Genomic DNA, 15,228 nt, shown 5'->3' on the forward strand with positions numbered 1-15,228 from the left:
TATTCATTAATGATCCATTCTTCCCTTCACCTGCCTTTACATTACATTACATTATAAGCATTTAGCAGACACTCTAATCCAGAGCAACTTACATCAGTTACAATGTTTTTTACAGTTTTTTTACAATGTTATCCATTTATACAGCTAGATATTTACTGATTACTGATACTAATAGTGGGTTAAGTAATTGTAGGTTAAGCGTACAGCAGCAGTGCCCCCGTGGGGAATCGAACCGGCAACCTTTGGGTTATGAGTCCTGCTCCTTTACCAGTACGTTGTGCTGCCGCCTTCTTCTTCGATGTGTGTTACACGCGCGGACGCCAGCAATCCCAGACTCACCCGCACTGGTGCCGACGCAGCCACCAGCTGAACTGGCTCTGGCAGCCGACGCAGTGCGCCGGGTCGCGCTCCATCACCTCCTCCGCCCGCAGCTTCTGCTCGAACTCCAGGGCGTCAGACTTCTGCCACAGCGCGTCCTTCTCCCTGCAGGGGGCGACACACGTCATTGAGGACCACAGACGTCACGAGGAACCGCTGGGCCGGACACACCCTCCGGAGGCGAGGGAGGGCTGGTCTACGAGCCACCTGGCCATGGGGGAGCCCCGCCCCCTCGGTCAGGTACAAGCAGCCGCTCAACGAAGCAGCAGTCTAACGTTTCCACAACGTTATCTCAACTAAGGAAAAAGCCCAAGGCCAACGCTGCCTCAGTAGAACCGGGAGAGTTCTAATTTGTGATAACCTTGCAGAGAGAGGGCAAAGAACTTCAATTAACCCTGTTAACAAAGTGGCTAGCAGGGTGACCAGGACAGAGTTCTTCTCTACTGAGCGGGACAAAATAGACAGGAATGACATGTGTTTTTTGATTATCATTATTATTATTGTTATGATGACAACAATACTTTAGATCATATTATGATCAATATTATTATTGAAGCCTCTGGAATGACTGGGGGAGGGGGGGGGGGGGGCAGAGACGTTCGTGATCGTGATGATGATGATGACAATTATGATTATTATTATTGTTATTATCATTGCTATTATCATCATTACTGAGGCCTCTGGAGCGACCTACATGATGAGCTGGATGAGCCTCTCCTCCAGGTTCTTCTTGGTGCGGTACAGGTCGTCGATCTCGGCCGAGGTCTTCATGTCGCAGGCCTGCTTCTCTGCCGCGGCTCTGTCCAGCGATCTGCGCAGCTCCTCGCTGTCGCTCCGAGCCTCGGCCAGCTCCGCCTCCCTCCTGAGACACAGAGACACAGAGACACACCCCGCTGCCGGCCCACTTCTCACACAGAGACCTGCCACCTACGCTCTCAAGGACTCAGGGAGAGGGGCCGTGGGAGGGGACAGCTATGCTTTTCTATTACATGCTTACTATTATATATATGATATAATCCTGCTGCGTTTACAATCTTATCTGTTTCACGATTTTTGGCTGCATTCATGCCTTGGAAAATGTCTTGGTCACTGTCATATCAATAAATCCCTTTTGAACTGAATGACTGTCCTAGGCCACTCCCCCTGGTCCAGCACCACTCTTAAAGAGATTCTGAGAGAGACTGATTTAAATAAATCTGTTTGACTATAAAATGCAAAATATTTTAGATACAGTATAAAAAATTAAGCGTATAATTCAAATACTGTCAAAACATACTGCACACATAATATTGCTGCTTGTGTCACTGTAACTGTGTGTAGCTATGCATTGCAGAACACATATTAAAGACTGCAAACACAGTGTATGTTCTGAGGTGAGCTCCACAGCGTGACAGATACAGCGGACAGCTGAATCATTCTGAAAGGGTACCGGGGTTGTGAGCTACAGAGCCGCTTCTGAAAAACAGAGGTGTAGGGCAGGGTGTAGGGGAAGTGCTGGCTAAGCTCACCTGGCTAAGCTCTCTCTCAGGCTCTGCAACTGCACCTCAGACTGAGAGATGTGGAGGCCTTTCTCCTGCAGCTGCTGAGAGCTTGCGCTGTTAGCAGCCTTTAGAGTTTCAAACACACACACACACACACACACACACACACACACACACACACACACACACACAGACACGCACACACACGGACACGCGCACACATACGGACACACGCACACACACACAAAACATCAAATTAACATGGGCACACAAAGTATCACTGACCCAACTACAGCCAAACAACAAATCAAACAGCGAAAAAAAAAAATGTTCCATATTACAGTTCTGAAACCCTGTTTGACTCAGAGAGTGACTAGCAAAATGCACTCGTGGCAATGACAGCACAATCCTCAGCACACACATAAATGGCAGAACTCGTGCTGGAACATTTTACTTATGCAATGTGTGGAAGAAATGTCAGCGCTACCACAGCCCGTGACCAAAAAAAGCTACTGCAACAATGGTCCAAGGTTCAGAGTCACGTCCTACTTCATTAGAAGTAAACTGATAAAATGTCCACTCGTGGTTCAGCAATTACAGTTCAAGAGTCTCATTCTGCCTCCCGACCGTTAACAAAGGACACAATGAGAGTGCAGTAGACCATTTCGTGTGTGTGTGTGTATGTGCCACTAAATTGGAAAGGAGTATAAAGTGGCAAAACCTTTCAACAGCAAACTAACACGACATTATGCTGTCTGTATCTCGCAGTCATTTTTTTTTCAAGTTCAAGTGGATGAGGAACTTTTCCCTCACAATTACCATTTAACAAGTACTGTGTATCTCAATGGTTCTTAAAAATTAAAAATTTTGTAGAAAAAGTTAATATATTTGATAACAGATGCCAGGGAAAGTCTCAATCTGTGCGCTGAATCAAATGGAAAAGCCCATTGCAGGCATATTGCCCAAGCCTTCCCTGGGTTTACCGCAAGGTGCACAGCTGAGATGAATGTTTTGCTTTTTGCCCTGGGTGCACACACACCTCCAGCTCACACACTTTGGCCTCCAGAAGCTTCGCCCTCTCATGCTCCGCCTCCAGCTCCGCCCTCACACCCACCAGCTCTTCAGTCTGGCTCTGCAGACAGGGGAAAAAAATGGCTCATGACCTGACCATTCATGGTGAGTTCCTGACTTTTTACAAGCTTTTTGCTAATTGGGGTTCTGTGTGCTTTTGGAATCTGCTGACTGTTTAAGAATTCAGCGTGCGCATACTTCCTAGACCCTCCTCTGAGGATAAAATGCTTATGAAATCTGTGAAAAATGCAATTGTGCGATAACAATGAAACAAGCATGCATGCCTTGTGGAGCAAAAGCACAACACGAGGTTCTCACAATGTCTCTGTGTGGTTGTGGTAGCGGAAACATTGCTGCAATGTTGCAATTTTACGTTGCAATTACGAGTTTGGTGCAGTCTGGGTTGTGCCAGGGAGCCCGTTTACCTGGAGCTGGTTCTGGTGGCTCATGGTCTCGCTGCTCATCTGGAACTTGATGGCGGTGACCTCCTCGCGGGCCTCGGTTTCGGCCCGCTCCAGCCTTCCCTGCAGCTCCTGGACCGTGGCCCGGAGGCTCTCCACCTCCTCCAGCTCCCCCCGAAGGGCGGCGTTCTCCTCCTGCAGGGCCTCCATGCTGGCCGTCAGCCGGTCTACCTCCCGGGCCCCCTCCTCCTCCAGCTCCTGCAGTCGGGCGGAGACGCTGGCCCACTTCTGCCGCGCCTCCTCATTCTCCGAGGTCAGGGCACAGACGGTGATGCCCAGCTCGGCCATCTCCGTGTTGGCCCGGTGGAGGCCGTCCCTGGCCTCGCCCACCTCCAGCGCCAGCTTCTTGTTGTGCTGCTTGAGGGAGGCCAGCTCGTCCCTGAGGCCGGCGGCCTCGGAGGCCAGGTCGGCCCGGGCCCGGGCCTCGCCGTCCCTCTCCGCCGCCAGCGCCTCCTCCTCCAGCTTGCAGCGCTGCAGCTCCTCCACGTGCCCGCGGTTCAGCTCCTCCAGCTGGCCCTGCAGCTGCTCCGCCAGGGCCCTCAGCTCCTCCCGAGAGGCCTCCGCCACCTCCAGCTGGGCCCGGGCCTTCCCCTCTGTTTCCGCAGCGCCCCGCAGCTTGGCCCTCAGCTCCACCACCTCGTCCTGCAGCCTGGAGACCTCGCGCGCGTTCAGCTCCAGTTGGCCCTCCGCCAGCGACAGCCGGGACGCCGCTTCCTGCGCCTCCCGCCTCAGCGTCTCCTTCAGCCCCGCCTCCGCCTCGTCCTTCTCCATCCCCAGTGCCTCCAGCCGGCCCTGCAGCTCCGCGCACCGCCCGGCCTCCTCCTGCAGCCGGGCCTGAAGGTCCTCCTCCGTCCTCTCCAGCTGGGGGATCCGGCCACTGGCTGCCTGCAGCTGGTCCTGCGTGATCACCAGGGCGGCCTTGGCAGCGACCAGCTCCTCCCTGAGCTCCCCGCTCTCCCGCTCCAGCGTCCTCGCCGCACCCTCAGCGGCCTCCCTCTGCAGCGCGGCCTTCTGGAAGCTCTCGTCCAGCCGCCGGTTCTCCTCCCTCAGCTTCCTCTCCCGCTCGTCCAGCGAGACGGCGCCGTCCTCCAGCTGGCCCCTCAGCTGCTTCTCCGACGCCCGCAGGGCCGCCAGCTCGCCCTCCAGGGCCGCCCTGCTCTCCGCCAGCTCCCGCTTGGCCTCCTCGTTCCTCTTGGCCGTCTCCAGCAGCTTGCCGTTGCGCTCCGTCAGGCTGGCGCACTGGGCCTTGTACTCCCCCGTCTTCTCGGCCTGCTCCTTGAGGCTGCCCTCCAGTTCGGCCAGGCTGCCCCTCAGGCCGTCCCTCTCGCCTGCTAGGCTTTCCACCTGCTTCTCCAGGTCCTGCACCCTCCTGGCGCTGGCGGACAGCTCCTTCTCCTTGGCCCTGAGCTGCTCTGTGAGGTCCTGAAGCTGGCCCTCCAGGGAGTCCTTCAGACTACTGTACCTCTGCAGGAGCTCCTCCTTCTCCTCCTGCGTCCTCCTCTTCAGCTCCTCCGCCTGCCTCTCCCGGGCCTCCAGGGAGCTGTGCAACTCCTGCAGCTGCCCCTGCAGGTCGCCGGACTCCTTCTCCTTGCCCGACAGCGCCCCCTGCAGCCTGCCGATGGCGCCCTGCAGCTCCTCCGCCTGCCGGAGGGCCTCGGAGCTCTCCCGCGCAGCTCTCTCTCTTAGCGCCTCCAGCCTGGCCTCGCTCTCCCTCAGGTCGGCCTCCTTGCGCCTCACCTCCTCCCCCAGTCTCTCCGCCAGCCCCGCCCTCTCCTCGCGCTCCCTCTCCGCCTCCCTCAGCCTGTCCTCCAGCTGCCGGCGCAGCTCCTTGACCACGCCCCGCAGCTCGGCCGCCTCCTCCTCCTGCCCCCGCAGGCGCTCCTGCAGCTCCCGCTGCCTGAGCTCCGATTGGTCCAGCTCCACGCGCAGGTCCTCGGCCGCGCTGCCGCTGGGCGCCTCGCTCGGGTCGCTCAGGAAGGCGTGGCTGCAGTCCGGGCTGGAGAGGAACTCGGGCGCCTGCGGAAAGGGGGGTGAGACGTGCCACAGTCAGTGCTTATCAGCCCCGCGCGCCCGCTGTAACCTTTGACCTCACCGACAGACATCACTGCCCTCCTTTCAGGTCACGTGAATGGAATACTACTATTACTATGTGATGGTCATGTCAATGTGAATGGTCATGTCAATGGAATTACATTATTTTTTACCTTACTGCCATTTAGCAGACACGCCTATCCAGAGCAACTTGCATCAATTGCTGTTTTTTTTTTTTTTTTTAACCATTCGGACGATAGGAAGTGACCGAACTTGAACTTTACCCCCAAATTCCACCTGCATGACACTGCAAACCCAGACCACCCCTCCGTGAAGGGAGCCTGGAGCCTGTTTCACAGTAAATTTACTCAGTACATTTCAAATGTTCATCTTTAAATCTAACCCAATATTATAAAATACGGGCTAATCACGCTTGCATTAAGTATCTTATCCAGGCCACTACAGAGATTGAAAAGCTGTGTTGAAACACCTTCCTGTTATCAGAAGTGGCGAACAGCGCCATCTAGAGGATTAGAAGATGTATTAACTGACGTGACCTTTATAAAAGGCTTCAGCAGTTTGCTCCAGTTTGCACGCAGTTGCTTCTGCCTGTGGTTCTTAGTTTGCCTCCTCAGCTTGTCCAAAAAGGCTATTTTGACTGGCTGACCTTTCACAATCTCTTACACGAAATTTATTTACAGTTCTTCAGCTACTCGTGACTCTGTGCAGAGCCGTCTCCGTGCCGCTGCTCGGAAGACAGATGAGCGATCAGTTGTCAGCGACGCAGACTCACCTGGGAGAAGGTGCTGGCAAGGCTGTTGATGCTGGAGCTACGACTGGGCGTCTTCCACGGCTGGCCAGGTGGGCTGGCCAATCCCAGAGTCCTCCTGCAAGACACGCCCACACCACACGCTCACCCTCAGGACACACACGCTGGTCTATGCTATTCTGCCCGATGACCGATGTCAGCCGCGGTCAGATTGAAAACACGACCACTGAAACACGGTCCATCACACCGCTCACTTTACCTGCCACATGACCGTGGAAACCGCACTTGGGAGTTGTGCTTTGGCATTATGAAAGATTAATAAAGGATTATGACTATCACTATGATTATCACCATCGACAACACAGCTAAGCATATACAATACACAACTCCCAGTGGGCAGGCCCAGAGCCCCACGTTTCCATCACTCAGTGTGATCACTGAGTCTACAGTGAAAAACAGGGTAACTGTGGTAATTGCGCTTTTCGTGCAGCATTTGCAGTGGATTTGATTAGATCTGTCAATTAATTCTGTTAATTTATTTGATAAGGCAACACACACCTACGCCCTCCCCCAAAACATTTAAAACTACAACATTTCAGTCAGCCCGTTGATGTCAATTATGAACACCACAACATTTAAATACTAACACTGCTTGTCTATAACAAGAAGATTAATGGCGCAGAACTGTTTTGCATACTAGGCCATACTGATATTTTGCATCTAAGCTTACTTCCTGTCGATTGGCTGTGCTGTCAGTTTCGAAACTGCGCTTGCAAATAACTGGAAAAATCAGTGCAGGAGAAGATGTGATTCTTCAAAACTGTGCGGTGTTAGCCACTCTTAGATCACTGTTAGCAGCAATTCTGACATCATTTCCAGATGTTATTGCTCTGGCCGTCTCCGTGAGCTTGCGCACAGTTGTGTCATTTTTTTTTTTTTTTTTTTTTGGTCACTCTTGCTTCCTCACAAGCCACGGCACTTGAATGACGCTGAACGATGACGGCACAGCTTGTCTCAAGCGTGCTCCCAAATAACACCCCTTTCTCCTTAAGTATGTCCTTCTGTGCCGTCACGTCAAACACAGAGTCCCTCGCTCACTCCTCTCGTTCACTCGCGCACTGTAACAAAGCCAAGAGCCAAAATGCCGTCAGACAGGGAACAGAAAGCAGGAAACCGGTGCTCTCTGACGCTGCGCTGGCGAGCCGAGGGACTAGGAAGCACGCACTGCTGGGCGCTGCTGGGCGTGTCCCGCAGAGGAAACCGCCTGACGGAAACACCATGTCCTTCCTGCTCACCCGCACAGACTGCTCCTCATTTCTGCTTAACTGGCATCACAATTCACGCCGATTCTCAGAAACGGGCGCTAAAATCCCACCCTTTCCGCACCATCTGAAAGAAATAAGATTCCGGGGAAGTCAGCGCAAAGAGAAGTGCTGGAAACACGCTAACTGGGGGGTTTTGCTGACTAATGAATGCTCAGGCTGTCAAAATGAACACGGTCCCTGGGTTTATGCTTTTCCAGGGAATAACCCGAGAGCAGTTTAAATCCGTTCATCACAGACACACTGCACATGACAGAGAGGACAGGGGGCCTCTACAGTCGCACAAGCTGGGAAAAAATAAAAGTCAGAAGACTACACAACATTAATGTCATTTATCAGACGCTCTTATCTAGAGCGACTTACATAGGTTACAGTTTTTACATGTTATCCATTTATACAGCTGGATATTTACTGAGACGACTGTCGGTTAAGTACCTTGCCCAAGGCTACAGCAGCAGTGCCCCAGTGGGGAATCGAACCGTACCGAGCCCTGCTCCTCATCACTACTTGACATACAGCATTTGCAGTGCATTTGACTTGATCTGTCCTTTAATTTTGTCAATTAATTTGATAAAACAACATAGCTGTGGGCCTATGCCCTCCCCCAAAACATTGACAACTAATAAATTTCACAGTTAGCCCACTGATGTCAATTATAAACACTGCAACATTTAAATATTGATATTGCTAGTCTAAAACTGGAACATTAATAGGAGCAGGGCTGTCTCGTTAATGTTTTGCATATTCGCCCGTATTAATATTTTGCATCTACTGTTGCTTCCTGCCGACTGATTTCACTTTAACTCTGTACTCTCCCTCAGTTGTACTTCCTCTGGATCCTATTTCTGTTAAATGATGTGTTAAATGATGTAGAAACGAAGGGATTTTAGCTGTCATGCAATTCCGCAGCTGCACTGTCCTGACGTTAACCCTTTGGTGGTGAGGATCCGACGCTGAAAGGGCTACCTGGCGAACGTTGGCCAGGCGGAGTCTAAGTCGTGCCCTCTGGACGCAACGTCAAACTGGATTTCGTTGAGCTCGTACAGGTGGTTGATGATGTCGACGTTTAGCTGGGGCTTCAGGAACGGGCTACGCGAGTAGTACCAATCACTGTAAGGAGAGAGAGGGGGAGGAAAACGGAGAGAGAGGGAGGGAGAGTGCGGAGAGAAAGGGAGAGAGAGAAAAAGAAAGACAAAGAAGGAGGTGAAAGAGGAGAGAGCGAGGGAGAAACAGAAAGAGAGAGAGAAACAGAGATTAAAGGAAGGAAAGTAAGGAGAAAGAGAGAGAAAAGGGAGGAGAAAGAGAGAGGTATAGAGAGAGGGGGAGTGCGAGAGAAAAGTGAGGAATCAGAGACAGTTAAACGTTAAAAGTTAAAACAACACAAAAAGGCAACTGAACCACACATATTTATACATTACCCACCATACATACCCTCGGTACATTACTGCACACAGATACAGTTCCTGTCCAGTAGTAAACTGTATCCGGCAGTAAACTTCCCTGTCTTAGAGTTAAGTGATTTGTCCTATGGTTAACATTTACTGTTGTTGATTGTTCTGGAGTAAATCTACTGTACACTGACATACTCCAATGCACACTGACCACTCCAACAGAGCATTGGTGTTGTCTTATAGTAACCTGACCATGATCATTGAACTGTAGATTGCAGTGGACTGTTGTATGGAAGTTTTGTCCAGTCCAAGGGACAAATTCATATGTTGTGTTAAGATCTTAAGTATTTTTTTGTTAAAACAAGCAATTCTGGAAAGTTGAAAACCTTTACTGAAAAACCTTTCCAAATATGTTGCAAACACTTTCATCAAACACTTCTCACTTGCATACCAAATATATCTCCACAACTTAAAAGCTAGTTTCAAAATCAAACATCAAATAAAAATTTTACGTACAGAATCACAAAGTACAGACGGCAACTGCTGCTCGCTCAGCCACTCTGAAACCTCAATGTTTTTTTAATGACCCCACGTGTGAGAAAACATATCACACCTTCCAAAACACAGATGCATGAATGTTCAAACTGCGTCTGTCATTAAAGAGTGGCAAGAACCTGAGAGCACTTTAAAAGCACGCTCCTGGAACTGGAACGCTTGTGTGTGAGCATAGTGCGTGTAAACGCTGCCTCTCCAGTAGTAGCCGAGTAGTAGTAGCCTGGTTTGAGAAAATTGCTTACCTGCATAGAACATGTTAACTTACTGACAGTTTCTGTCACTCCGCTAAAGTAACCAATACTGGGAGTGAAGGCTTGATGGTGTATATAGTCATGTTTTTTTTTTTATTTTTTTTTATAATGTACAGCCACAAAGATTAAAGATGTTCGCAGAGATATCCCATTGCCTACTTGATCATACTTCATGCACTTACAAAAGCTCTGCACAGTGTCAGCTGACATTCGGAAGATTTCAAACTCAATACAAGGGCGATGCAATTCTGTATGACCTGGGTGTGTTTACCTGGTGACGCGCTGGTTCATTAGGCATTGCTGCAGTGTGTCGGCCAGCCTCTGGTGAGCCAGGGAGTAGCGGATGAAGGCCCTGCCTTTCCCTAGCGATGTCTTCAGCTTGGGGGGGGACACGGAGGGGAGGGTTTCGGGTTAGAAACGGCCACACAAGGGAGCCCTACTGAGCTTTTGCCCCCACCCCCCCCGGCGAAACCCCCACTGTCTGGCGACTCGTCGTCATGGCAACGGATTTCACCTCCACTCCCATCCATTAGATCCAACAAGCTTACCCTGATGGGGGGGGGGGGGTTCCCTGACAAGTGTTCTGGTTACTTGATTGGTTAGATCATCCCTTCCCTTCTGATTGGTCAGGAAGGTGTGTACTTCATCTTTTAACATAGGTGATCACACATCAGAGAAAAAACAGTCGCCCCTTTGCTGATCACACTGTAGTGGTGATATGCGATTAGAACAAGTAATATGCTACTTAGAAGACATGCAGTATGTGAGAAATTATTCAACACAAATGCAGTTTGACCCAGTTTAATGGGTTAAATGGGTACAGTGGCATAAGAGATAAAAGTGGCAGATCCAGAATGAAATGTTAGCCTTTTACATTGTATTCTGCCAATCATGTGCTTTACAAAACATCCACGTGGCAAGCTAAAAGACAATCTAGCTTGCAAGCTGCTATCAGAGAGGCCACTCAAATGGCTAAAAGTTCACTTTGTTGATGGAAAAGCAAAATCTCATCCATCTCTCGCTGCTTGTCTTGGTGATTTGATTATGCTAACACAAATGATGGATTCAACTGAAGGAAAAGGGCAGATGTGTAACACTTTTGTTAATCACTTGGCTATATAATATTTTCTGGGTACCAGACTCGCCTACATTCAGTTAAGTCCATATTAAGCCCAGTATCAATCTAACTGGCTGCAAAGTTCTGCTCATATTGACTGCCATCTACTTCAGAAGCTGTTTTAAGTATCAAACAGAGCCTGTTTATACAGAGCCTTGCATAAAATAAGGGCAAAAAGGCTATCTGTTGTAAATTTTCTTATTTGCATTGATGGGACATCAATGGGTCTCGATACACAACTCATTTGCTCACTCATTTTTTTATTTCACATTTGAAGGGCTTTTGTGGCTCACATGAAGGGAATTCTATTGACACAGACTTATCCAATCAGAAGACAGCAATACATTTGCTTTGTCAGTGAAAATTTGCTGCATCTGACTGACTGGCATCGATTTCCAACAGATGGCATACGTTGCTGGCTGTGTACACCGATCTGTCTGAGAGTTTCTGAAACCAGTAATGTGTGTGAAATCACACCTTTGGACGCAAACAGAAACCAACCAGCTGTTGTTCTATCACGTACGAAGCTACTTCACAGGGTGCTTAGCCTCACGAATGTCACCTTTTTAGGAGTTGCTGACACCGAAGAAAAAAGAAGATTCGCTGTTTATAACGCACAAGGGAAAAGCAACGAATATAGCCCAAGTAAATATTTATGTTTGGGTGACAGACAGGTGAAGTGTCAGACAGAGGGAGGCAATGTCTGACTGGAGCTTAGATTCTCTTCCACTGTTATTTAAAAACTAGGGTAGACTACTGACTAGCTGGATTATGGTATCTCAGGAACATTGGTGCAGAAGATAAAGGCTTACAATGATTCTGAAAAACAGCAGCTCTTTTGTTTGTACGTGATACATACATATGCATAGGCTATAAACTGAGTAGAAGCCTGGTTTGAGAAAGTTGCTTAACTGCATAAAACATGTTACCTTACTGACAGTTTCTGTCAGTCAAGAAAAGTAACCAACAGTGGGTGTGAAGGCGTGATGGCACATATACAGCAGTCAGGTTTTTTTTCATAATGTACAGCCATAAAGATTAAAGATGTTCACAGAGATATCCCATTGCCTACTTGATCATACTTCATGCACTTACAAACGTTCTACACACTGTCAGCTGACAGTGAGTGCATTCCGAAGATTTCAAACTCAATACAAGAGCGATGCAATTCTGTATAACCATTTTTCATTCATTTTTGCAGCTGCTAAAAACCTCTCGCTGTGTAATAAATGATAAAAAAAAATGCTTGACGTTTTCAAGACAAACATATAGCTGGGAGATTTACAATGATTTTTTTAAAATCATTACTCAAGGTCTGAGGAGTAATACTCCATCTGTACTATGTACCAGATTATCATCAAAATGGTATGAATCTGCCACAGGAAGCCTATCTCTCTGCAGGACTGACATTACGCTGAACTGTGGAGTAGGACAGCAGGCTGTATTCCGTGACAAGCAGATGGCACGGATTACTCTGAGTAGCGTTACTAAACACGCCAGATGCTGCATGGGTGCGGCTTCTCGCGACATGCACAACACTCTCATAACGCTTGCCGCAACGCTGCAGCAACACTCTACCTCAGCCTAAGTGTCAAAGCCACCTTGAGGAAATAAACACATTAGCCACAATGATAAGGGTGCAGAATTTAAAAAAAAAAAGAAAAAAAAATGTCAACTTGAGATGTTTCCGAAGTCTATTTTTATACAGGCAGCCGCTATGCATCTGCTTTTTAAGTTTCAGGATAACGTTCGGGGTTTGGAGCTGATGTCCGCCGGGCACTGAGAAACGGAAGGGAAACCAAGGAATTTCACAACCACTTATTTCTGTTGTGTATACACCCACATAGATACCATCTAACTTTGTAAATATACCACCTACACCATCGTATACCATCTATATACCATCATTCAGTAGGTTCCGTACATCTGTTGCAGTCTGAAACTTGAAAGTAAGTGTGCATTATTAAGAGCTAACTTCACGAGGTGCTTCATGAGACACGTATACACTCACGTAGGATAACCACAGCCTTTGTGCCCTGACACACGTTGTATAATAAACCAGGATTTATATATTCTTTTTCCCTTCTTGTATTTTATTTATTGCATGCTTGTCTACTTTATTTTTATCTTCATTGTTTCTAATACTGTAATGTGAGCAATTTCTGGCACAATAATTTCCTTCGGGATCAATAAAGTCTTACCTTATCTTATCTTAATGGAGATTTTGTTTAAAGTGAATAGCACCTAGGGCTATTTTCTTAATAAATGTCAGCTATTTACCTTACGCTTACAGTTTCACACGAATCTGTAACTGAAGCTTGTAATTTACTTGAGAGTTTTCCGGGAAAAAGTACAGGGCTAAACTATACACGCTTTGAGAGATCGAACTGATCTTTCCCTGGGTTTTATTTTTTCACAGAACAACCGCAGATGCCTGTAAATTCACAGTCCCTCAACCATCCGTTTCACCCACCTGACACTGCGGCTGTCCCAGCGCACATGCTGCATACCTCCAAAAATGGAAGACAACGGAAACACCAGCGCTGACACCAAAACACAGCTCTGCAGACCGTGCCGCCACAGAGCCGCTAACACCAGCCGGGTGTGTGTATGATCACACGGGGTGCACTAATCCCTGTGCGTGTGTGTGTGTGTGTGTGTGTGTGTGTGTGCGCGTGTGTGCGTATGTGTGTGCGTACCTCCGGGATGGACTTGACGAAGCGGATCCCGTCATTGGCGCCCTTTATCTTGGCCAGGCAGTGGCAGAAGTAATCCCAGTAGTCTTTCCTGGTGCCTAGGAGAGTGGCCTTTTCTTTCTGGTCAAACTGAGCAGGACACAAACGGTCTTATTTAAAATAACAACAACAGAATATAATAATAACAATAATAATAATAATAATTAGCACACCTCTTGTCAGGACTAGGTGAACTCTCTGCATATAATTAAGTCTTTATTTAGCCCTTAGTGTGATGTCATAGTCTGGAGTTTGTCTTGCCTCTGGCTGGGACACAGGCAGTGAGAGTTCATCTATAAACTGAGCAGTTTGAATAACAAATCAGTGAGACAGCTTGTTTTCACCGCATCATAAATATTACTGAATAAAGGAGTTTCAAAGCTCCGTTTTGAGAGTTTGAGACCAGGCTTGACACAGAGATAGGTACACTCTAGGCTACAGGGAAAATGACAGGCACGCTTTCACGCAGTGCTTGCAGCAGGTACTGTGGGGATGCTCCTGCTTGCAGCAGGTACTGTGGGGATGCTCCTGCTTGCAGCAGGTACTGTGGGGATGCTCCTACTTGCAGCAGGTACTCCAGCTTGTAGCAGAACTTGTGCAGGCTGGAGCTGTCATCAGTTACTGGCTCCCCACCCTCCCTGTGCTCCCTGCCGAGCTCCGTCACAGCATCTGCAGGAGGGAGAGACCATCAGCAAGCGCGCGTGTACACACACTCTCACACACTCACACACACTCACACACACACTCACACACTCACACACACACGTACACGCACAAGTACACACACCCAGACACACACACACACACACACACACACACACACACACGTACATAAGTACACACACCCAGACCCACAAACACACACCCACACACACGTACACAAGTACACACACCCAGACCCACACATGCACACACACATACACATGCACACATACACAAGCACTCCCACATGCTGACACACACACAAGCATGCACACACACACTCTCTCTCTCTCTCTCTCTCTCTCACACACACACACACACACGTACACACACATACTGACACAGACACAAGCACTCACACGTGCTGACAGACACACAGGCATGCTCTCTCTCTCTCTCACACACTCTCTCTCTCTCTCTCTCACACACAGACACACACACTCATACCCATGCAGACAGACAGATGGATAAACAGACAAGGCAAACTTACTGTATAGAGATGATCTAACTACATGGACAGATAGACAGACAGACAAGGCCAGTTCACTGTGCAAGACCTATTTAACCACATGGAAAGAATTTAACCACCAGGAGGGACATTAAACTGACATACAGATATTACATTATATTACATTTAGCAGACGCTGTTATCCAGAGCGACTTCCAGCACAATCAAACACAAGCGTATCCATTCAAGCTGAATGAGCAAGTGTCAGACCAGGCTAACAACACTCCCAGACCAGTGAGTGTGAGCATAACACTGTTCAAGCCCTACTTTAAGTTAACTTCCGCAATGAGACTAGACAAGGGTAGCCAAGTATACTACCATACATCAGTCACTAGATCACAGAATCCATAACACATTGCAATAAAATAAAAATAAAATAAACAGCAAGCAATACAAGTAGCAGACAGACAAGGCCAGTTCACTGCACAGGGCCCATTTACCCACGGCAGATGATTC

General features: G+C 48.5%; 1 protein-coding gene across 1 annotated transcript in view; it reads right to left on the bottom strand.

The window, feature by feature from the left end:
• The window catches only part of LOC118770968 (FYVE and coiled-coil domain-containing protein 1-like), a 28,990-nt gene that overhangs the window by 9,952 nt on the left and 3,810 nt on the right, over positions 1–15,228 (bottom strand). The window contains exons 3-12 of the mRNA XM_036518766.1: positions 14,125–14,231; positions 13,527–13,652; positions 9,982–10,088; positions 8,480–8,623; positions 6,216–6,309; positions 3,356–5,407; positions 2,899–2,991; positions 1,887–1,984; positions 1,073–1,240; positions 340–483 (exon numbers count right to left, since the gene is read on the bottom strand). Of these exons, the coding sequence (XP_036374659.1) occupies positions 340–483; positions 1,073–1,240; positions 1,887–1,984; positions 2,899–2,991; positions 3,356–5,407; positions 6,216–6,309; positions 8,480–8,623; positions 9,982–10,088; positions 13,527–13,652; positions 14,125–14,231 (3,133 nt within the window). The remainder of the gene's footprint in view (positions 1–339; positions 484–1,072; positions 1,241–1,886; positions 1,985–2,898; positions 2,992–3,355; positions 5,408–6,215; positions 6,310–8,479; positions 8,624–9,981; positions 10,089–13,526; positions 13,653–14,124; positions 14,232–15,228) is intronic.

The sequence above is a fragment of the Megalops cyprinoides genome, chromosome 24 (genome assembly GCF_013368585.1).
Source record: "Megalops cyprinoides isolate fMegCyp1 chromosome 24, fMegCyp1.pri, whole genome shotgun sequence".
NCBI lineage: Eukaryota > Metazoa > Chordata > Actinopteri > Elopiformes > Megalopidae > Megalops > Megalops cyprinoides.